This window comes from Pseudorasbora parva, chromosome 15, assembly GCF_024679245.1.
Source record: "Pseudorasbora parva isolate DD20220531a chromosome 15, ASM2467924v1, whole genome shotgun sequence".
Classification (NCBI taxonomy): Eukaryota; Metazoa; Chordata; class Actinopteri; order Cypriniformes; family Gobionidae; genus Pseudorasbora; species Pseudorasbora parva.
Window position 1 is genome coordinate 24,276,239 of NC_090186.1, and position 25,305 is coordinate 24,301,543.

The 25,305-nt window shown below is 38.2% G+C and overlaps 1 protein-coding gene across 1 annotated transcript in view; it reads left to right on the top strand.

Annotated features, from left to right (window-relative positions):
- lama4 (laminin, alpha 4) overlaps nt 1-25,305 on the top strand; it is a 172,381-nt gene that overhangs the window by 16,566 nt on the left and 130,510 nt on the right. The window contains exons 2-11 of the mRNA XM_067417412.1: nt 2,813-2,914; nt 3,102-3,229; nt 7,035-7,115; nt 7,214-7,428; nt 10,229-10,329; nt 10,914-11,094; nt 12,759-12,842; nt 13,286-13,437; nt 13,861-13,971; nt 22,402-22,513. Coding sequence (XP_067273513.1) covers nt 2,813-2,914; nt 3,102-3,229; nt 7,035-7,115; nt 7,214-7,428; nt 10,229-10,329; nt 10,914-11,094; nt 12,759-12,842; nt 13,286-13,437; nt 13,861-13,971; nt 22,402-22,513 — 1,267 coding nt within the window. The remainder of the gene's footprint in view (nt 1-2,812; nt 2,915-3,101; nt 3,230-7,034; nt 7,116-7,213; nt 7,429-10,228; nt 10,330-10,913; nt 11,095-12,758; nt 12,843-13,285; nt 13,438-13,860; nt 13,972-22,401; nt 22,514-25,305) is intronic.

The window sequence follows — 25,305 nt, forward strand, 5'->3', positions numbered from 1 at the left end:
TAGTCAGCATTCGTTTTGATAATACATTGCATTTGGCACCCCTATCAAACTTTACGTTCAGTTGGCCCTTTCCGTTTTTCAATTTTAGAGTTGTGAAGATCTCACCCTTCTGACTGGTGAGCTCAACAGGGTCACAGAAGAAAGTGTCTTGCATGTTATCATCAAGTTGTGCATCCAGCTCATGTAGTCTATCCCTCTGCTGGGTCCTGGGCTTGTAAAATGTTTTAGCACCACCTAACATCACTTGCTGTGTTGGTGAGACCTGCAGCGTCTCACAAAGTGGTTCAGTTTACAACAGTTGTTGCAGCGTTTGTTGTATACATAGCACTTGCTCTTTTCTGAAGAATGTTGCCCATTACAGTTTGAGCAAAGATGTTTGCCAGGTGAAAGATGTTCAAATGCAAGTTAAAAATGACTTAAACTAACAGGGCTTGCAGATTTATGGTAAATGGTAAATGGACTGCATTTATATAGCGCTTTTATCCAAAGCGCTTTACATTTTGCCTCACATTCACCCATTCATACACCGACAGCGATGTCAGCCATGTAAGGCGCCATCCAGCTCGTCGGGAGCAGCTGGGGTTAGGTGTCTTGCTCATGGACACTTCGACACTTGGTCAGGTGGAACCGGGGATCGAACCACCAACCTTCTGGTTTGTAGACAACCTACATGAACCACTGAGCCACTGCCGCCCCCAACTTTACTGCAAATTTAAAATTTACTGCAATTTACTGCAAACCGAACAATCCACTCTAAACACAGTGCTGTGCTCCACCATGAAACACCCTGCACATGCTGTATACCATGAAATTCTATAATCGCACTAAGCCCAGTCACAATTTCAATTAATAATGAGGCCAAAGACTTCACAAACAAAATGGGATTTTTCATCTTATTTTGAGCCAAATTCTGACTCGTGCAACTCTTTTTTTGAGTCTGGCTGAATTTCAGCTTTGTCAATAGTCATTTTTCTGCAGGCTACAGGGGGAAATGAACGAGATAACGAGAGATAAATCTACTTCAACATATGCTGAAAGGTTATTTTACATTTAAATAATATTTTGCAATATTACTGTTTTTGTGGTTGTTGTATTTTTTAAAAATAAAATGAAATTGCAGCCTTGGTGAGCATAAGACTCTTGTAAAAACATAAAAAAATCTTACCGATCAAAATGTTTGAACAACAGTGTAACTTATATTTATTGTCTTAAAGACCCCCTTTAAGTTTTTAAAAATAGGTTTAATTAAAATAAGTTTTTAAAGAGATAGTTCACCCAAAAATTAGAATGCGATGTTTATCTGCTTTTCCCCAGGGCATCCTGTCACGTCAACACACAAGAAAATAGTGCGAGGACTCAAGTGCAGAGAAACGATAATTCATTATAAAATAAAACATAAACACAAAACAAAAACCCATGAGGGGGAAAAACACATAATTAGAACTGTAACATAACTCCAAAACATACCAAACAGATTTCACGGGAAACCTAGGAGACGTAGACAATACAATGATCCGACAGAGACTGACAAACACAAAGAGCTTATAAAAGGGAACAAATGAGGCAGGGACCGAAGGAACATAGGTGGGGCAAATTAAACCAATAATGAGATAACAAGGGGGAGGGATCAAACAAAGACAGAAGCACATGGCCACACTAACAAAACCCACCTGTGCACACAAGACAGGACAGGCATGTGACACATCCAAGATGTAGGTGTGTAAACATTATTTTAACACTTCAGTAGGGATTATTTTTACACATTAAAATGGCAAAATAAATGTTTTGGTGTGTTTAAAAACAATTGATATCTAAAGTAAATCATAAATCCCCCCCCCCCCCCAAAAAAAAAAATGTATATATATTTTTTTATATCAGTATTTACAAAAATGGACAAATGAACGTGAAATGAACTTGAATAGGCTTGATTTCTATTTTTTTAAATAGAAATTTAAAAAGAAATGTTTAGGTAAGGACATTTTGAAAGAAGAGGAGGAGAAAACTATAAAAATAAGTATGTTTCTGATTAAAACCTCAATGACTATATTCAATTTTGTGTGCATTTTTTTTATATGTATAACAGATTGTGATTGTTAAAATAAAGAAAAAATCATAGCGGTTGATTTATTTTTTAAAAATTTAATAAAAATTGGGAGAGTCAAAAATGCCTGTACACTGTAAAGAATTATTTAGAAAAAAAGTTACCTGGTTGCCTTAAAATTTTAATTTCAATGAACTCAAAATTTTGAGTTAATACAATGAACATTTTTGGAGATTCGACAACCTTTATTAAAATATTATTAAAACATTTTGTAAGCATATTGGGTAATTGTGTGTGTTTTATTTCTGATGACGCAGTGAAACATGCCAAATAGTGCTATTTTAATGATTTATCACATTTTTTATGAGGTTCAGATACCAAAATATTTTGAGTTTCTATTTATTGAACAAATTTCCTTCATTGTATCAACTCAAATTTTTAAGTTCAACAAACACAAAATTTTAAGGCAACCAGGTTACTTACTTTTTTAAGTTAAACCAACAAGAATCAACAAAAAATGTTTACAGTGTAGTTGCAGAAACACCCATATAGTGTGAGCAGTAATAGTATAGCTAGTACAGTATTGCTATTTAAGAAAAACCTTCTCGCATGTGCTGCTGTTTAAATGTAATCATCAAAATATCATACCGATATTTGTTTCATAGCATGTGTGACATTTACTGTATGTTGCACTGTACAGCCTGACGTGGTAAAAAAGTTTACAGGACAGTTGATAGTTTATGTTCATGTTTGGCCATGACTTCATTGCAGGTATGTGCTCGAGGATTGTTTCTAAGTGAACAGGAAACCTGTCTCCCCTGTAACTGTAAAGGCCATGCTGATAGCTGTGAGGATATCACTGGGATATGCATAGTAAGTATTAGTTTTAGAACTCTTTAAATTATGAACATTTTAAATGATTTAATATAAGTGCTTTAACAAAAACACAAGTTAAACAGAAACTGAAATGTGGTAGGAGTGTAATAGCATTTGTATTTAAACTTTTTTTTTTTTTTTTGCTGAAATGTACCTCACTTCTTTTTTGCATCCTGTGTTTCAGGAATGTCAGGATCACACTGTTGGAGATTTCTGTGAGTACTGTGAAGATGGATTTTTACCTGTGCCTCTTCCTGATGGCACCTTCATGTGTAGACCATGTGCCTGTCCGCTCTCACTGGAGTCTAACAAGTAAGTCCAGACTTCAGCTCAGACATTTATACCAAAATCATGCCGACACAAACCATAACAGCAACATGAAAAAACAACAACTCATTATTCATTATTTAAACTGTTCTTATTTCAAGATAACGAGTCCCTTTAATCCAGTTTTGTGCTGTTATTATGGATTTTTGAAAATTACCTTTCGTGTAGTGTGTAACATAGTTCTAAGTAAATGAAAACATCATTTCAAAGTCAACATTTTATTTTATGCCTTTAAATATTATCCACTGTTGTCCACAAGTTAAAGCAAAATTAGCGCCTGTCTTTGAGTATAAACACAGTGCTCACATTTATTTGTGCATTAAAAAAATCATGCTTTAGATTACAGAAATACGATTTTGCATGTCCGTCGTAGTTTCTTTTGCGCGCCACATGTTTGCGTGATATTCAAGAGTGCACGCGCTGTGAGCACAGTAGGCCTATAACAGCTGACACTGAGGACAGGACATTTAGTTTTTCTAGGTTTTACTGACATATAGACTGATAACATCTCATCTGACTGCAGATACTGAATTAGGACAACACGCTTCTCTCGGAATCTAACAAGTGTCACCACACACGTCTCTCAAAACAAAGATGGCATCGAAAAAACTGAGAATTATGTTTATTATTGTTTCTTTGACCACACAATGTATGTGACTCACTAAAAACAGTCTTGCAACCCACCAGTTGAGAAGTCTATAGTATTCACTGTTTATCTAACAAGTATAATGTTTTTTTTGTGGTATTAAAGAGATGGTTCTGCGTTTAAATAAATAAAAATTCCTGTCATTTATATATATATATATATATATATATATATATATATATATATATATATATACACAGCAGTTGCGGGGTGGTCAAAGGGGTGGCCAAGCTTAGGCCACTCCTGGCCACCCCCTAGCTCCGCCACTGACTTGAGTACTGTACTTCAGTACACTGTGGTGTGACAGGCAGCGGGGCGAGGGACCGCGAGAGCGGGCCGGTGATTAGTGTTGACGAGTGCCAGCTGCATGTCTCGCCTTCCGCAGCTCTTGCTCCTCCTTTTATGCTCCCGTCACATGGCCGCGAGACGAGACCGGTCTGCCATGCAGCTGGCACTCGTCAACACTAATCACCGGCCCGCTCTCGCGGTCCCTCGCCCCGCTGCCTGTCACACCACATACACGTTTGAGTATTTGTACTTAACTTGAATATTATTTTTTCTAGAAACTTATGACTTTAACTTCACTACATTTGAAAGACAAATATCTTTTTACTCCACTACATTTCTATAAAAGTCCTCAAAGTCGAAAGTGGAGCATCACTGACTGGCTTAAACCATGATGGCATAATGTGCATTTATATAACAATTATAAAATAATGCTTTGACATAAAAAAGGAAATTGACTTTTGATACTTAAGTACTTTTGAAAACAAATATTTATGTACTTAAGTAAAAATCAGTTTTTACAACTTTAATTTATAACTGAGTAATATTTGACCAATAGTACTTTTACTTTTACTTAAGTAATGAAGTTGTGTACTTTGTTCACCTTTGTGCACCATATATTAAGTTATGGTCTCTCAACTCTGAGCCAATTAAAGAAATCGTTTTTCAAACTAATCAACTTCAAGACAAAACATTAACATATTGCCCATCCACTTTGACGACCCTAACCCTAACCCATCCACGACACCAGGGGACACTTGAACCACCTCAAACACTGCAGCGCATACTGGATAGCATCATGTCGAGAAGATGCTGTGCTCTGTGTTTATTGTGTTTCATGTTTTGTAGCTATACTTAAAACAGTGTCTATTTATGCAGATTGTCTGTTATTCTTTGAGTAAAGATTTGTTTTGCAAACTTTAATGTTACATCAGTCATTCATGTATGTCCCCATCACTATTCTGGGGTTTTAGGACCAGTAGCAACTTAATTTTCCCAGTTAGTGTAACAAACTGCTCTGAGACAGAAGGTAGGATCCAAACATAGTATTTATTCAGTGAAAGGGTAATCCACAAACGTAGTCCAATAACATGCAAGAGGTCATAACAGGTAAACAGTCCAATAAAGCAACCAAAACAGAAGGGACAGGCAAAAGGGTAATCCACCGAGAAGGCAAGAAATCTAAGACCAAGAAACATGCACTCTAAAAAATGCTGGGTTGTTTTAACCAAATGTTGGGTCACATATGGACTAACCCAGCAATTGGGTTGTTTTAATCCTGCGGTTGGGTTAAATATTTGCTTAAGACAACCCAATCGCTGAGTTAAAACAACCCAACTGCTGGGTTAGTCCATATTTGACCCAACATTGGGTTGTTTTTTACTCAGAATTTCTTAGAGTGTGAAACCAGGAAAACGCTCAGAAATGCAATATTGACACTAAACAAGACTTTGCAAGGAATGACAGAGATAAACAGGCTTATATAGGGTGAGGAAAACAGGATAATGAGACACAGGCGTAAACAGAGAGTGTAAATGAGTCCGGACAAAGGATTATGGGTAATCCTTATAATAATAATTATGATAGAGTGACAGTCCGGGGTGGAGTGCCATCCCATGGTAATCATGGGCACTCACACATATGACCAATCAGAGCAGAGTAGGCTCATGGAAAGGAGGGATTTAGAGAGACTGATCCATCCACCAAGTCGTTTGAGAATCACTGAACATTATGGTGATGTGCAATGAAAAGATCAATGAAAAGAATGATCTTTGATGCATGTAAACCTGTTGTTGGAGACCTCCAAAACTAAATTAGGAAACTTTAAAATAGTATTATTGGGGCACTTTAATATTACATGCAGCAACAAAGTTGTCTTCATTACTAGTATTGCTATTTGTATGTTATTATATTTTCAGCATGAGCACATATCCATGGCCTGGATTTCATAATGTAAAAAGGTTATTTTTACCTTTAGCCTTATCTCTCATTAGGGCTGGACTGAGACTAAAAATTGTCTCTGTAAAAAAAAAGTTCATTTTGCACGTTCCCTATAGTAAACATCTTAAGAGCCATTACATTGAAAAATAAATAAAATAATGGACAGAAATCAATAATAGATATTGGTGAAATTGCAAATGCAGTTTACAATATTAATGTTGCATTATTGGTCACAAAAAATTGCACAATTAACAGTAAACAATTAATTGTGAGTTAGGATGCAGTTGTCACATATTCTGTGCTTGTTTCCCACATTCCTAATTTGAAGCTTCATTTGGTTTCTATTGTTTCGGTTTTCACTTCAGCTCTGTTGTAATTCTCAGATATTGTCGTAATGTATTTGTGTTAAGCTGTTTTACTTAACACTTTACTTTACTAGTCTATATATCACACAATAGTTGCTTCAACCCGCGGACATCGAAAACAACCCACGGAAAAAACGCGGACTTGGCAACACAGTGCAGTTGAGCTCTGTTGACGTCGGTTCGTTGCTCTGATTGGTTGTAGGTCTATCCAATTGAGGTCTTTCCTGGTTCGGTTGAAACACGGCCCATAATTACAGCCCAATGGAGCAGATTCAGACTCGTATTCTGACTAGAATTGAGTATGACCACGTCAGGCTACTACTTGTTAGTATTGCCTTATATAATTTTTGTGAATCATTTTTGTCCTGGAACTCATGGAACTCATGGAAATACAAAAAAAAAAAAAAAAAAAAAAAAAAGACACCAAAAAAACCATGGAATTTTCAAGAATTTACTGATATTGCTCTTTTGTGTGAGTGCTGAGATGTTCAAAAGTTGTGGAAATCCTGTAATGGTGTCCTGAAGGATGTCGAATGTTTTTTTTCCCCCTCAGCTTTGCAACTCACTGTGATAAGAGGGGTACTTTTCTGAGATGTATGTGCCAGGAGGGATATGCTGGACACTACTGTGAGAGGTTGGTTCATCATCGATAAATAACATGATATATAAAGTTTTAAGTTGGATTTTTTTATTTTTACTACTTAATTACATTTTTCTTCTCTTACCAACAAGATGTGCTCCAGGTTATTATGGCAATCCCATGGAGGTGGGCAATTCCTGCATAAAGTGTGATTGTAATGGCAACTCAGACCCGAACTTTATCTTCAACGAGTGCAATAATGTGACGGGCCAGTGCCTGAACTGCTGGGCTCACACCTCTGGTGACAACTGTGAAAGATGTGCTCCAGGTTTCTATGGTGATGCCATCAGTGCTAAGGATTGTCGGGGTAGGTGCTAACAATAGTAAAATATGTTGCTGACAATGTTAAAAGTTATCTGGATTATCTAGACAATAGCACAAATACATACCTCAATATGACTCGATATAACACTAAACTGCCAAAAGTATTGAGACACCCCTCAACGGTGGCAAGAAACTAGACCAAAACTCCTTCAGGGGCAAGAATGGAGAAAACAAAACTTGGGAGAAACCAGGCTCAGTCGGGGTGCCAGTTGTCCTCTGGCCAATGAACAAACAATGTATAATTATGATTCTGGCAACATTACAGGAAAGAAGTCATATTAGATTGAAAGATATATAAAAGATTATTCGAAAGATCGGAGTCATAAAGCCGGAAACGGGTTTAATGAGAATGTTGTGTCGATGCCGTATTTATAGGGGGGAGTTTAATTGACACAGTCTCTGCAGACATTCCAGAGATGCGTTGGTCATGTCTGGGCGTAGTTCCACCATCCGATCCGGACACGGCCTGAATCCAGCCGACTGCAGTAAACATTAGGATAAAGAGAGAGACTAACATTAGTGTAGATGCCACTCATTTTATGATCTAACGAGTACATCAAGTGTTATGGGGAATGTTCCCGGTTCCAGCTGACCTATGCAGCCTAACAATCAGTTAATTGATTTGAATAATCAAATTTGAATAATCATTTAAGTTAAAAATGTGTATGCCATAGTATGCTATGTATGCTATGTGTATGCCATAGTAAAGAGATGCGTTTTTAGTCTAGATTTAAACTGACAAAGTGTGTCTGCTTCCCGAACAATGCTAGGAATGTTCCAGAGTTTATTCCAGAATGTTCCAGAGTTTAGGTGCTAAATAGGAAAAGGATTGACCGCCTGCAGTTGATTTAGGTATTCTAGGTATTATCAACAGAATTTTGAGACCGCAATAGACGTGATGGAGTATAATGTGTAAAGAGTTGCTTAAGTACCGGGGAGCTAAACCATTTAGTGCTTTGTAAGTAATAAGTCAGATTTTTAAATGTAAGCAATGTTTAATAGGGAGCCAGTGCAGTGTTGACAGAACTGGGCTAGTATGATCATACTGCTGCGTTTTGAACCAGTTGGAGTTTGTTTATTAAGCGAGCAGGTTAACCACTCAGTAGAGCATTACAATAATCTAGCCTTGAGCTCATGAAAAATATTTGCATAAAAGCTTGCATAAAAGCATGTGCCGTAATTTAGATATATTTTTAAGATGGTAGAATGCAGTTTTACAGATGCTAGAAATGGCTTTCAAATGAAAGATTGGTATCAAAGAGCACACCCAGGTTCCTCCAAGTTCCTGTCCAAGTGTTAGACAGTATTCTAGGTTACTACTTGTGGAGCTTTTCTGTCCAATAATTAAAAAAATGAGTTGAAATGAGTTGCAGGAAATTACTATTCATCCAATTTTTTATATCAGCTTTGCATTGCGTTAATCTTGTGAACTGGTAAGTTTAGTCAGGGCGTGAAGAAATATAGACCTGAGTATCTTCAGCATAACAATAAACTAATGCCATGCTTCCTAATGATATCTTCCAGTGGTAGCATATACAGGGTGAAAAGCAACGGTCCTAACACTGAGCCTTGCGGTACTCCATACTGAACTTGTGATCAGTGTGACATCTCTTAATTTACTGCTACAAACTGATAACGGTCAGATAAGTACGATTTATCCATGACAATGCAATTCCACTAATGCCAACATAATTTTCGAATCAAAGAATGTTGTGATCGATAGTATCGAATGCATCGCTAAGATCGAGTAACACTAATAAATACAACCATCATATGAGAGTAAGTCATTTGTAACTCTGCAAGAGCAGTCTTAGTACTATGATATGGTCTAAATCTTGACTGAAAATCCTCACATATACCATTTCTTTCTAAAAAGGAACATTGCCTTGACATTGGAAAATTGACACTGCCTTTTCTAGTCTTTTTGATAGAAACAGTAGATTTGAAATTGCCCTGTAATTGACTATTTAGGAATTATTTGGGATCAAGTTGCATAGCCTTAGGGTTCAGAGGGTCAAGAAGAGAGAAGATCTATAACCTCTGGAAGCATCTCTTTTAGTAGCTTAGTCAGTATAGGGTCAAGCATACATGTTGTTGATTATGATGATTTAACAAGTTTAGTCAATTCTCATATAGCAGTGAATGAGTGGAAGCTTTCCTCAGTGACACTGCAATTCACAGTTTGAAGTGATACTGAAGTAGTTGTATAATTATATTTCTTCCCCAATATTACCAATCTTGCATGTAAAGAAGTTCATAAAGGTTCATAAAATATAATAATTGGTTATTCAAATATATATAATATCTGTGTTAATTAATTGATTTTATATATATATATATATATATATATATATATATATATATATATATATATATATATATATATATATATATATATATATATATATATATATATATATATATATATATATATATATATATATAGTTACATATCTACCCTTCTTGATAGTTACAATTAAAAGGTAAACATTAAATTACTTTTTCTTTTTTTTTTACTGTTGGATTTTTTATTTTATTTTTGAGATTTTATTAAGTTAATGAAGTTAATTATTACTGTGATATTTACTATGCCACTGATTTTTTTTCCAGTGGTATAGTGTAGATAAGACATGTCCAAAGTAATGTCAATGGTTTATTCAATATTGTCATTTAAATTGTTACAATTATGTTTCCTATATTTCATGTATGTTTTTGGCTCAAGTGCATTACAGCATTTCTTGTTTAAAGGGTTGTTATGATGTAACTCTCTCTTTTCATTTCAGAGTGTCAGTGCAATAAGTGTGGTACTGCATCATGTGATGACAGGACAGGTGTGTGTCACTGTAAGCCTGGGGTCACAGGTCACCTCTGTGACAGGTGTGAGGTATGGACAGTTACATTTTTCCTAATCAACCTAATATTATTAATTCATCAAGTGCCCTAAAGTGCTAGTTTTTCCCCCTCAAAATTGAGTGTAAAATGGTGTGAAACATAGAGACAGTAAAGATTGTGTTTTATGTCCCTCTGTAAGGATTATTTCAAGGTATACAGTTGTTATACACAACATGTGTGATTTATAGAAACTATAATAGTAAAACAATAGAGCTTGGTTTATTCTTTTTGAGTCTTTTCTAATGATATATGATACATATCAAATAAGTATTTGTCGTACTCGTAATATATATAATTTAAGAATTGTAAAGTCTATGCTTAAAAATGACACAATGTATCAAGTGTCTGTTTTTTAAAATTATTAACACTGCCAGTTGAAAGGTTTAAAACACAAAAGTAAAATGTGTTTTTCTTTTCTTTTTTTTATCGGCCTAAAAAAGTGGTTGCTTATTTTTTTATTGGTCCACAAATTCCTGATTCAATCTTAAAATGCATAAACTCAAATACACGCATATGCACATTGAGCACATTTAATCTGCAATATTCCTTGAGAATCTTCACATTTTTTATGTGCAGGAGGGTTATTCTGGATTTGGCAGTTGTATAGGTTGCCGTCGGTGTGAATGTGCCTCTGCTGCTCTGCGTGCCACCTGTCACCCTCTTACACACAGCTGCCAGTGCCACTCGGGGGCTGGAGGTCGGTACTGCGAGCGCTGCCTGCCAGGATTCTGGGATTATAGCCCATCTGGCTGCAAGAGTGAGTCTTTTTCACTGCATATGCCTTGATTTACGGGCTGGATGGGGTTCAGCTCATTTCATAATAATTAGTCAATTCGAGTCACCTTTATTTATATAGCACTTTTTACAAGTCCAATTGTTTCAAAGCAGCTTCACTGTGTTAACAGGAAAATAAGGCAACAGAATTTGATTCGGCTGTACAGACGCTCTGGGGAAAACGGTGATGTAATTCAGCTTTAAGTGTCAATGGGGGCAGATCGATAATATAGTTGAAATTTAAGTGTCCCCAACTGAGCAAGCCAAAAGACAAAGGAAGGAAGGGGGCAAGGAACCAAAACTCCTTCAGGGTCAGAATGGAGAAAAAACCTTGGGAGAAACCTACGTATTGTCTTTTGCAAAAAAAAAATCCATATAGGCCAGTGCATACTGAAAGAAGTGTGTGAAATATTTTGTTTCATTACTAACATACATCACATTATCAATACAATATTAACAAGATTCTGTAGTTATTCTATGTAAATTACATATATTAGGCTGTGACACTGGGGTTCATAATTATTTTAACAGCCATATTTCAAGTTTAAAAAAACAAATCGTTCATCAAACCAAACTCCATACCAAAACCTGTAGAATGAAAGAAGCCAACAGCCAAGAACCATCAATAAAATCTTCACTTAGCAACAGTTTTAAGTAATTTAAACAGCACTGTCATGACTGTTTTCTGTAGATTGCAACACCCCTTCCATCTGGCCTGCGAATCTGGTGGGAGAATGCAAATGGTCAGTGTTCATGGACCTAGTCCTGAACAGAACAGCTGTTCTCACAACCCGTCAGTAATTAAGGGATCTGCACACCCACACAGCCACTTGGCCACCTGCACATAAGAACAGGGATTTATATTATTTCCTATGACATCATCACCTCCGTCTTAACATACCAGCACCTCATTTTGGCGTGTCTATGGCACGCTGTTTTTCGCGTGCATATGACACGCATTTTATGGTGTATTATACATACGAACCCCCCACCCCACCACCCTAAACCTACCCAAGCGTGTGTCATATATATGCCCCACAACCCTAAACCTACCCAAGAGCGTGTCATATATACGCCATAAAGTGCGTATCATATGCACGCGAAAAACAGCGTATCCTATGCACGCCAAAATGAGTTTTGCCGTATACGTTCCACGACATTGCACACTCCTACTATTTATACACATTTATGTGTTATCGGGTGGCAGATGGAAGTTTTGAGTTTGTGTCAGTGTGTCTAAACAGTGTGTCAAATAGGAAACGAGAGAGAAATTAAACCATCTGAAGTAAATTTAGTCAATTTGTTCTGATTGACTTCAGAAATAATTTAGTTTAACCCCAGTTGCCAGTGTATTTGTGACTACTGTTTTAGATTGTGTCTCTTTCTTTGAATTAAGACTGTAAATCAATTGGTAACATGCTTACCCAGATGTGTAATATACTTTAGAGCTTAAGAAACGATTCTTCACAATTTGGAAGATCTGTCGCTACTTCAGTTTTGTCACAACTTTAACAGTTTCAAGTATGAAAAGCCCTTTTGTTTGTGATCAGGGTTGTGTAGTTTTTTTAGGATGTGTGTTCTATTGTGTGTTTTAATATATAGCCTAATAGACTAAATGTGTACTGTGTGTGTGTTTTTCAACCACAGAATGTGATTGTCCAGAGGAGAATTGTGACATGCACACAGGAGAGTGTCTTCCTGAGGCCTCGCAAATCAGCGAGTGTAATATCGGTGAGTTCAATGACATGAAAATTCAAATAATTCAAACAATATGCAGTGGGATCCAAAACGCCAAGACCACATTTAAAGCCTGGGATTATATTTCCATTGAAAGAGGGACATTTTAATTTGTTAGTTTGTTCACTTATAATGTTAGTAAAGTTTTTTATATTAGAAAAAAAACTACAGTATTTGAAAAACAAGATTATTTTCCAGAGGGACCAAAACTTAGGAAGACTTAGGAATGATCTCTTTTGACTTGGCTAGTGAGCCCAGTGTGGGGCCCTAACATTTTCACAAACAAGCACCATTTATCTATTTTTTTAAAGCAAGTAAAAATCTAGATAAAACAAATAATTGACAATTGCTCAGAAAATCTTATAAACATAAAAAATACAATAACCATTACCATTATAATTACCATTATAATAATTATAACCATTACCACCTCCTAGATTGTGATGCGTGCATTTGGAATCTGATCGGAGATATTCGTCAGTCCAACAAAACTCTGGACCAAGTGAGGAACAGTGTGCTGAACATTTCTACAGGAGCTGCTGCCAATGACCGATTAAAGTACTACAACTACACTGCACACAAACTACAGGTAACACTCAAACTGTATATTACTTATGATGCATTCACATGGGGCGTCAGCGTTAATGCTTCTCATTTACTTTGAATGGATGTTATGAATTGCCGAAACTCAATTGTGGGTTCCATTGCGTCGCGTCACTGGTGTTGGTTGCAGCAGAAGTTGAAAACTTTTCAACTTTTCAAGCATCAACACAGGTGTCAGCCAATCAGATTAATCATGCAAATGCCCTAGTGCAGCTGCTAGCCAATTGCGTTCATGCAACACAGGAAAAGTAATGTGATTGGCTGTTGTCACAATGACGGTCGCATCAGTACCATGCTTCAGACACGCCCTCCGTCAAGCGTCAACTCAGATGCTGGGTTAGAGAAACATATTCCCAGAGGATGTGGTGTTTCAACAAGGGTGTATGTTGTTGTCGCTTTGTTTTAACAGGCCCAGTTTGTAGGTTGGAGAAATAAGTATGCAGTGATGAGAGCAGATACGGGGCACCTGGAAAAAGAAACACAAAAACTGCTTACTGACATGGAACTGCTCGCTGGAGAGGTGATGCTCATTCTAGTCTTTATTGATTGCATGTATTTAAATATCGCTTAAAGGTGTGAATTGTGTAATTTTTTGTGCCACTTGCCTCACCATACTAAATTGCAAAAAGAATTGTTTCCTAAACATGCCCATATCAAACTGATATCAATGGTGGAATCAGGATTGCTATGTCAATGTTGAGTCCTGTACCATTAAGCAAGCTGAACAGACTCAGTGATACTGGACATTAGATTTGGTTTGATAAAAAAAACAAAAACTTCCAACTTAGTTTAAGTGGTATCACAACCATACCTGTCAACACTCTTGCTTTTGCCGGGAGTCTCCCATATTTCACACTCATCTCCCACCCCCCTCCTGTTTTGTATTTTCTCTCGGAAATCTCCCGTAATTTGTATGGCCCAAACCTTGTTCTTTGAACAATCACAAATATGTTATTAAAGGTTGTTCAGTTGCCAGATCTTGTATGAAACGCCGACCAATCAACACATAATACAAATTTCAAACCATTTGTGGACCCGTCCGGGCAACCTAGTTGCGCTGTTGATATCTGCGCAGGGCGTGGGAAGTTGTATCAAGCATCATTAGTAGAAACTGGACTCAGCTGGTAAATATTTATTTTCTGCAATCCACTGACTAGTGTTATAGTATATGATCACGAGTTTATTCATGCAAATGCTTTTAAACCATTTAAGAGTGACAAGACAAAGAGAACGTGCTGCATGAAAAACTCCAACAACGCCAAATTCAAGTTCTCTTTCGCGCTTAAATGAACAATAACACACAATTATGCCAAGATGCCAGTTTGGTTAAGTTTCTTCATAAGAGCAGCCTTAAAAAAGTTAAATAACGTCTTAAATGAGTTTAAAGTGTGAGAAAACGAGACGTGTCTGAGATATGTCATGATATGTGTCGTGTGCAACAGACATCGGAAGAAAAAAAAAATTGTGTACTGTGCTAATTAACTGAGACTTCTTACAGCTCTTACAGGTTGTTGGCCTTGTTTGTTTCATTGCTTCTATTGCTCTCCCCTTTTTTGTAAGTCGCTTTGGATAAAAGCGTCTGCTAAATGATTAAATGGAAAATGGAAAATGGAAGATCTTTTAAAGTGACAGTAACCACTTATAATGACAATGAAAAGAACAAAAGTAATTGCTCACTAAATATGCTCTGCTCTTGACTAAATAACTTTAGTACCTTTAATAAGGATTAATCTATATATAATTAATAACTTATGCAGTGCAAACAGATAACAATTTATATTTCCTAATTGTTAAAAAAATAAAAATAAAGTGTTTTTAATGGCAATTAATTAAAGGTGCCCTAGAATGAAAATTGAATTAATCTTGCCATAGTTAAATAATATGAGTTCAGTACATGGATATCACATACTGTGAGTCTCAAACACCATTTCCCCCTCCTTCATATGTATATCTCGTGAATCAAAAACACCACGGAAAAATAAGAGCTTCTCAACATAAACCCAACCGTGACGCAAGCGTTGGGGATCATTTATATGCACGCCCCCAACATTTGCATCTGTCCAAACATGTTCATAGTCAGGTGGAACTGACGGTAACTGGGACTGCAGGTAAACAAGACACTGGAGGATAGCAAAAACGTCTCTCATGACACACGTCATGTTCAGGCTGTGCAAGGGATGTCTGGACTTTTCATATGTCAACAGTCATAGTTGAGGTTTATTATAATTGGATACCACAACAATTTATTTCAAAATCATTCGTTTGTTCGGCCCATTTCAAGCAAGCTTCGCTCAGCGTCTTAAACTGAAGAAAGGGGCAACTGTATTCCTGCAAGCAGTAAGTAGTGATTTATCCACTTATTGACTAGCTGTTTTAACAGCTAGCATAATTAAATTGAAAGTTTCTTAGAGAGACTGCATTGTCTAGATGGCGCAAGATGCTAGTACAGTAACAATAGGAAACTCCAAGTACCATACAAAACTAAATAGTGTGTCTAATGACAAAGGTTAATATTATTTTGTATTACAAAATACAACCGTAGATACGTTGCATCGTTCACGCGATCCTTCTAGCAAACGTCACCTTTTACCATATAAGTTAAAATGACAGTCATTTGACAGACCCTAGACCTTTGGGGGCCCTAAGCCAAATTTGGTTGGAGGACCCTTTTGACCTTTTTAAGTAAGGCCTAAAGAAAAGCAATGACTACCTTATAACTATACTGTACATTATATATATATTATATATCTACTATGATACTTTTACATTTTGTAGTCTATTAAATTATGTTTTAATTATTCTATGTATAGCCTACTGTATGATAATTATCTTTTTTACGCTGCTGGTCCTGAGTACGTATTTCATTCTTATGTGGTAACATGTACAGAACGACAATAAAGGACCTTGAGTTCTTGAGTTGAGTTCCATGTTTGATGTCTTACAGGAAAATTATTATACACTGAGCTGATGAACAAAGAAAACACACAGATGAACTTGCTAAATAAAAAGACTGATAAAGTGATTTTCGCTGACCATCAAAGAAACATTTTTAATTGACACCAGATTTTAAAAGGCAAAAACAGCACACAATAACAAATTTTGCTGGACAAGAAATTGGCCAAGAAATTATTGCGATAATATGCGATAAATTATAATATTTTTCGTTCTAAAACCATTTTCATCTAAAATAATGATAATGGCATAATAATAGAGGTTCACCTTTTTTAAAGATCAATAAACTTTTATTTCTAAAGACTATTTAACACTGAAAACGGAAAACATTTTAAAAATCCACAATAAATGAACAAAACAACCAAAAAACAATAAAAGCAATGGACTCTCAGTCTGTTAACAAAAAATGCACTTGAATAAATACCAAAAACAATAAATAAAATGGATGAAAACTGCTTTAGGTACACATTAGGGGTGGCACAGTTCACAAAAGCCACGGTTAGGTTCGTATCACGGCTTTAGGGTCACGGTTTTCGGATCTGTACGGTTGTTGTTGTTGTTTTTTCTTTTACTCGTTAACACTCCAGAAATTTACTTCAGCATATGATATATAGCTTACTTATCCACAATTCAGGATCCAGTATTAACACAATTGTTATATCATGTAATCATGCACAAACAACTTGACTTGCCATCTCTGATTTTGATATTTTGATACATTTATTTGGCAAAAAAAGGAGAATGTGTATTGCTATCTCTACAGGAACTTGCAACCGAAGAAGCTCGAGGCGAATCTGGTCAGCAAAACTCCGACACATCTTCCCTTTTTAAGAATGACTTCAGTGCAGTTTTTTGTTCTTTTCTCAGAGAAAAGCTTAACTCCAAGTCTTCCAGAGTCGCGGTCAAAGCTGATTCGAAAGACCGCCGTTCGCCAGTTTCTGTGTTTACTAGAAGCACGCAAACGCATCTCGGCCATCGTCATTATGGCGCCGCCCACCGACTCTATACACTATGTGATTGGCCCGGCAAGAGTTAGGGGAATACAGCTCAGAAGGATATTGAGAGTTGCTAGACGACACTCGCGGGCAGATTAAATTTGCTGCTGCTAGGGTGCGTCTAGATTTCTGGCCGAGCATGACGTCTAATCATGCCTGCACCCAGTCTGCGCGTTTAGTATAAACACCTCCCCAAACAGACGTGGCGAGGCGCGTGCCTAGGGGGCCCTCTGCTGGCCACGGGGCTCTTTGCAATTGAAAGGGTAGCTTAGTTGCTTGGCCGGCTCTGGACAAGGCTATTCATTTTGTAAAAATATAAGTTATATATTTATATTTTTGAGAACTGAAGTAGGGCTATGATGTTTTTGCATGGTTGTATTTCAGATTAGGCTACATAACAGTCACTGCGTAGCCTACATTGTGACTAATGTTATATAAACATGCAATATCGTTGATGAAAAAAGATAAGTCTAAAATGTAGACTGAATGACACTTTAAGCAGAAAATCTCAAATGGAGATTGCTAAAATGCAGCTTACTTGTTTATTGGTGTTTTCAAATCATCCATGCGAGAGAGAGAGAGAGAGAGCTCTCGTGCATATGGTTGCCAGATTGGACGTGTTTAGGTAAAACACCGGATAGTACGTGTTCTTTTCACTTAAAGGGGTACTTCAGCGCTGGGAAGATGAATGTGTATTTAAACTGGGTCATCAATGTAGTAGAAATGTGAAATTATTTTTGAATTTGGTGCCTTCTAGACTGAGAAAAGACAGAAAATGTTTTTTTGTCTAATGGGGATGAAAGAATACAATTCCCAGAATGCTTCACTGCCTTGTGAGGCCATTCCCAAAGCCACCAACTGGATTACTGTGACTGAGTTGGAGAAGACACTACAATTAAAAACTGAACGTGTCTGTTAAATATAATGACTGAGTCACCGCGCGAGTATCACAGCACTGAACACTAACTGCAGGAGTCTGATAAACGAGCTGATGAGCTCTCGTGATGAGAGCTGAGGTAATCGCGACTACACTCGCGGCATACATTCACAACGCAAGTTCAGTCTGGCGCGTTTCAGTTCATGCCTTTGCAAGCTTAACTTTCATAGAAATTAATTTGAAAAGTTAAAAGACTTACATTGCTCACCAAAGCTCCATTTAAATGAGTGCCTGTAGCTGCGAGCTGAGCTCTGAGTGTGATCTCCTATCCACCATGCACGGGTTCAAAACATGCGGAAATGGCTCCCTCTGCTGGCTGTAGTCTTTAGCCTTTGGCCAAACATTCCTCTTATGATGCAAATATCGTCAATTTGCATCATAGGAGGGATTTTTCCAGAAATAAAATGCATAAATCTCTTGTCTCAGGGGGATATGAGGGGGGAAAGCACATTTATTTGAATATACTCCAGGGTTTCTACTGATACAAAGCCATATGCTAATCGCTGAAGTAACCCTTTAAAGCTCTGTTTGGGGGATTTTAAATTACTGATATCTGGCAATCGGAAGCACGCAAGCTCTTTCTCACGCAGATGATCTGAAAACACCAATAAACAAGAAGGCTGCATTTTATCAATCTCCATTTGAGATGTTCTGCTTAAAGTGTCATTCAGTTGGTCTATGTTCTATCAGGACAGTCAGGACTCATGAGCCGCTTCACTGAACAACTGAACTGCTGTGAGCTGCTGAAATAAGCCAATCAGAGCAGAGCTCAACATTAATATTCAAAATTAAAAAATATGTATTCATTTTAGATTTAGGATGGAACCAAAACTCCACCAGGGCCTATTAACAAACAGTGTATGATTATTATTCTGGCAACCTTACAGGTCACAAATCGAATTTGATCAGAATATTCAAAATTTCTGGGTATCACGCAAGAGACAAGTTTATTTAGGATGGCGCATCGAAGAGTATGAATAATTGAAAGATCGGAGTTGTTGCGCCGGAGACGTAGCCTGACAAGCCAGACCCACATCAAGATGTTTGGTCTGGAAACTCACCATTGACTGGGCTCAATTCAAGGGTCGGGATAAACGGTTGTCTTTCAAACTCCCTCTGCACGCGATAGGATAGCGCTACCACCAACCAGAGCAACGAATGTGAAACAGAGCTTGTTGATAGATTAAACATTCGCCGTATCCGGCCAGCAAAACTCCGACACATCTTCCCTTTTTAAGAATGACTTCAGTGCCGTTCTTTGTTCTTTTCTCAGAGAAAAGCTTAACTCCAAGTCTTCCAGAGTCGCGGTCAAAGCTGATTCGAAAGACCGCCGTTCGCCAGTTTCTGTGTTTACTAGATGCACGCAAACGCATCTCGGCCGTCGTCATTATGGCGCCGCCCACCGACTCTATACACTATGTGATTGGCCCGGCAAGAGTTAGGGGAATACAGCTCAGAAGGGTATTGAGAGTTGCTAGACGACACTCGTGGGCAGATTAAATTTGCTGCTGCTAGGGTGCGTCTAGATTTCTAGGCTTAAAGTGCATAAAGTTGAAAAAGAGTCACAGGAATATCATTTTTCTGAGCAGAAAAGTGCCCGACATCATCGCGTTTATTTTCTTTTGTCCAATCGAATGAATGGAGAGGCGGGCCTTCCGTGGTGTTGACCGTTACATTGATTTGACTGACAGAACAGGTGATTCGGGGGTTGCCTAGAAACATAAAGAAAAAAAAAAACGCCTCGCGTTTTCAAACCTTAAAAACACGTTCTGTGTGATCAGGCCCTTAGTCTAGATTTAAACTGACAGAGTGTTTCTGCTTCCCGAACAATGCTAGGAAGACTGTTACAGAGTTTAGGTGCTAAATAGGAAAAGGATCGACTGCCTGCAGTTGATATAGATATTCTAGGTTTTTCAACTGGCCAGAGTTTTGAGACCGCAATAGACGTCATGAATTATAATATGTTAAGAGCTTGCTCAAGTACTGGGGAACTCAACCATTAAGTGCTTTGTAAGTAATAAGTCAGATTTTAAAATGTATGCGATGTTTAACAGGGAGCCAGTGCAGTGTTGACAGAATTAGACTAATATGATCGTACTTTCTGGTTCAAGTAATAACTCGAGCTGCTTTGTTTTGGACTATTTGGAGTTTATTTATTAAGCGAGCAGGGCAACCACCCAGTAGAGCATTACAATAATCTAGCCTTGAGCTCATGAACGCATGTACTAACTGTTCAGCATTTTGCATTGAAAGCATGTGCCGTATTTTAGATATATTTTAAAGACAGTAGAATGCAGTTTTACAGATGCTAGAAATGTGGCTTTCAAATGAAAGATTGGAGCACGACCAGGATCCTCAATGATGACGAGGGCTTGACAGAGCATTCATCAAGTGTTAGACAGTATTCTAGGTTACTACTTTAGGAGCTTTTCTGTCCAATAATAAAAAATTCAGTTTTATTCGAATTAAGTTGCAGAAAATGACTATTCATCCATTTTTTTATATCAGCTTTGCATTCCATTAATCTTGTGAATTGGTAAGTTTTGTCAGGGCGTGAAGAAATATAGAGCTGAGTATCGTCAGCATAACAATGAAAACTAACGCCATAATTCCTAATGATATCTCCCAGTGGTAGCATATAAAGGGTGAAAAGCAATGGTCCTAACACTGAGAAGTGCGGAACTCCATACTGAACTTGTGATCGGTGTGACATCTCTTCATTTACTTCTACAAACTGATAACGGTCAGATATCAGATTTAAACCATGCAAATGTAATTCCACTAATGCCAACATAATTTCCGAGTCTATTCAAAGAATGTTGTGATCGATAGTATCGAATGCTGCGCTAAAATCGAGTAACACTAATAGAGAGATACAACCATCAGATGATAAGAGTAAGTCATTTATAACTCTGTAAGAGCAGTCTCAGGACTATGATACGGTCTAAATCCTGACTGGAAATCCTCTCATATACCATTTCTTTCTAAAAAGGAACATCATTGACTAATTATGGGAGCAGGACACATGAGCAAAACTATAAACTAAAGGCCTTATCCAGATTTACTAACAGCTGAAATGACGTAAATGCATATGCATTTTTTGGATTTTCCCTTTCAGACACAAAACTTATGGAAGGAGAGCATTAAATAAATGCAAGGTGATTTACCGTGGTTTGCGGCATTATTTACAGCCCCCAAAAGCATGTCTTAAACCAGGCGTTTATTTGCGCTACTCTTGGTAGATTGTATTGGTCATTAGGGGATTATCCTGCTGGCTCTGTGTTCTTCAATCGTCAGTAGATCACTCAGGGAACTTTCCAGTCCCATCGGCGCTTTTATGGATTTGCGCTCTCACGCTTATTTGCCCTGTTTAGTACATCTGGCCCTAAAAGTCCACATACAAGACAAAGGCACAAGGACAGGCATTACATTACTGATTGTCCCCAAATCTGTTCATGATCTACATATCTAGAATACAAGTAAACCATGCAGTGGTTATAATCTAGTGATTTATTGTCTGATGGAAATTTGTTTGTGGGACCGAAAATCCAGGTTTGGCTAAAATCTAAATCAAACCTACATTTTGTGGTACAGGCCTCTAGTGGACAGTGGGGTAAAATTGCTTAATGACACCCTTCATCTGTATCTTTATATTCAATGTCATCTTGTAACTGACAAAATTTCTTATAAATGTAATATTTCTCTTGGTGTTTTTTTAATGGAATGCATTTTAGCAACCTTGCACGCTCTTTGTCTTTTCCCTCATTTTTTTTTCTGTCTTCACATCATGCTGTAATTACTGTAATTACAAGATGACAAGCTGAGCTGTTCAAGTAATTATTTGTTTCTATGGCAATGCCCTTTAAAAGAGGAGGAAAGGCAACACAAAATCTAAATACATTTCTTTAATTTCTTAAAATCTGACAAGATAACATCCTTTTTGTCATTCTATCTATCTATCCCTCTCTCCTTCATGCTCTACTGTTTACAACAGGGTACACACTGTTTATAATAGGTACCTTCTCTTCCTAGTGAAACTGAGGTGGTGTTTGTTTTATTTTGTCAGGAGAAAGCAGTGCAGTCATTGGGAGAGCGGGTGGATCAAGAGACACTTGACAGCTCCACGCTGGGAAATACACTTATTGCTAACCTCTCATCACTCAATGTTCTCATAGAAGGTAAAATGAGACCTTTTGAGACCCAATCTGTATTTTTATGATTATACTGTGCTTGTCAATATAAAGCAATTATATAACACCTGGAGAAAGCGGGCTGTTATCCTTCACAATCTCAGTGGTATTTACTTGGCTGGAGCAGATTCCCCTCAGGAAATTGCCAAATTTTCTGTTTTCGAAAGGGCTTCATTTGACTCAAATCACTTGTATGCAGTATATGTCTGATCATCAAAGTAGAATCTGTATGCACATGCAATGTACTGCTAAATTTACTAGTTAACCACTGCATCTACAGTATTGTCTACCATATTATACACCATTCAACCACTAATGCATATTATCACAAAATGATGTTTCTTAAAAAACTAAGTTCGGGAGAAGCACGTTCAAATGATCTACCTAATCATGATGTCATTCCAACCAGCTGTCAACAATCAGTAATCAACATGTCTACCAATCAGCTCAAGTGGAGGATCACATAAATACCCAGTCAACTCACCAACGTTCCTTGACAAAGTTTGCAGCATTCTGGCAGGTCACTTTTTCTACCCACGCTGTCAACATGACTCCACACGCTGCTCAAAGCTATGCTACAATGCTAAAAAAACTTTCCTTACAAATTCCTAAGCTACCTAAAGCCCCTTTTGGCCGCTTTTCATCAGCATTATTTCAAACCAATGGCTCCTCAACATCACGGTAAAAGAATTCCTGTTTTTTTTTTTTTTTTTCCAAAGTGTAATGTGGTCTTTGCCACAATTCAATCAATGAGGAGTCAATTGTTTGAGCAGCGCTCAGACACTGTAAAGAGTGCACACTGCACAGACTTGCAGCAGGACAGCTACAACAGCTCCTGTCCCAAGAAATATAAATGTATCTTAAATAACATAGTTCCGGCACGCATCAAGCTTTGTTGTGATCTTGCTGCCTCTGTGTACAACAGACAGAAACTTGTCACACACAAAGTGCATTTGCCGTGGTGAAGAACAATAAATTTACTCGCTCGCAAAGCGAATGAATGTATCGTGAGGCTAAGTAACTTAAATGTTGACAATACAGCATAATGATTATTTAAGCCATCTTATATTTTGGAGTCAGAAACATACATCACATCTTCCTAATTGTGATTAAACTTTTGAATGTGGCACCGTGTTGCGTTCAGAATATTACAGTTTCAGAGCATTTACAATCAATGTATGGCGCCAAGTTCTTATGAACCAGGACTGTTTTCTTTATTGTGATTATATTGTAATGTTGTATGCTAAATTTAATAAGAGTTGGACCCAAATGGGTCTCTTTCAAAATAAGAGTCCCATTATGGTTTTACAAACATGCTTTTCCATTTTGTTCCATCTAACTTTTTCTCCACCACAGAAGCAGTGATGTTCCATCTTCTCCCACAGGAGCTCAGTTTCTCTGGCTAATTTCTCCTCTGCCATAACAGTGCTATTCTCTCTTCTCCCACAGGAGCTCAGTTTTCTGGCTAATTTTCTTTCTCCTCTGCGCCACAGCAGCGCTGTTATCTCTGCTCCCGCAGGAGCTCAGTTTCTCCGGCTATTTTTCTCCTGTGCCACAGCAGTGCTGTTCTTTCTGCTCCCACAGGAGCTCAGTTTCTCTAGCTAATTCCTCCAGTGTCCATAACAGTGTGTTTCCTTTTGCTCCCACAGGAGCTCAGTTTCTCTGGCTAATTCCTCCAGTGTCCATAACAGTGTGTTTCCTTTTGCTCCCACAGGAGCTCAGTTTTTCGGGCTAATCTCTTCTCCACTGCTGTAGCAGTGCTGTTCCCTCTGCTCCCGCAGGAGCTCAGTTTCTCTGGCAAATTTCTCCACCGCCAAAGCAGTTGTTGTTCCCTCTGCTCCCACAGGAGCTCGGTTTCTCTGGCTAACCGTTTCTCCACTGCTACAGCAGTGCTGTTCCCTCTGCTCCCACAGGAGCTCAGTTTCTCTGGCTAACCGTTTTTCCACTGCTCCCACAGGAGCTCAGTTTTTCTGGCTAACCGTTTCTCCACTGCTGCAGCAGTGCTGTTCCCTCTGCTCCCACAGGAGCTCAGTTTCTCTGGCTTACCGTTTCTCTACTGCCAAAGCAGTGTTGTTCTTTATGCTTCCGCAGGAGCTGAAGAAAATCAGCATTTGGTCCTACCCATTGCAATGTTTGAGAATGAAATTTATCCATCTGACGAAGATCCTCTACAGCATCCCACAGCTGCAAGGAGCACCACAACCCAACAAGACACCGTGACTGAATCTCCAGCAACACAGCGTGGCCATCGGCCCAGCCGAGCCACATCCCGTACACCGAGACGCAGAGGCTTGCCATCGCCTCCACCTTCAAGACATCCACCATCTCCAGCTTCCTCCTACTCCTCAGTACAACCTACGATTCCAGCAATAGAGAAATGGACCGTACTAGGGTTAAGACAAGTGCTAATCAGTGTCGATGATAATTTTTCCAGAAGAATTAATAAAGCCAAATTATACAACCTGTACGTGTCACTTCAAGCAGCTTCTCCATCTCCAAAATCCACTCCACCTTCCAAAACTACAAACAGGTCAAGGAAACATAAGGATCCGAACTCACGCTCTCAAAAGACCCCTTCTCCCACAGAACTGGTTCTTCCTCGAGCACCAGGCCACTGCAGCAGGCCCTCAGCTAGCCCGGGCCGCGCCCCAGTTCCAGCCACCGCTGCCATCGTCGCCACCACCCAGCCCAACTCATCTCTCTGCTCCGCCGAGCCAGAGACCGTGGGTGTTTCCAGCATTGCACCTCCGGTTACAATACCAGTTTCCTCTGCCCCAGGC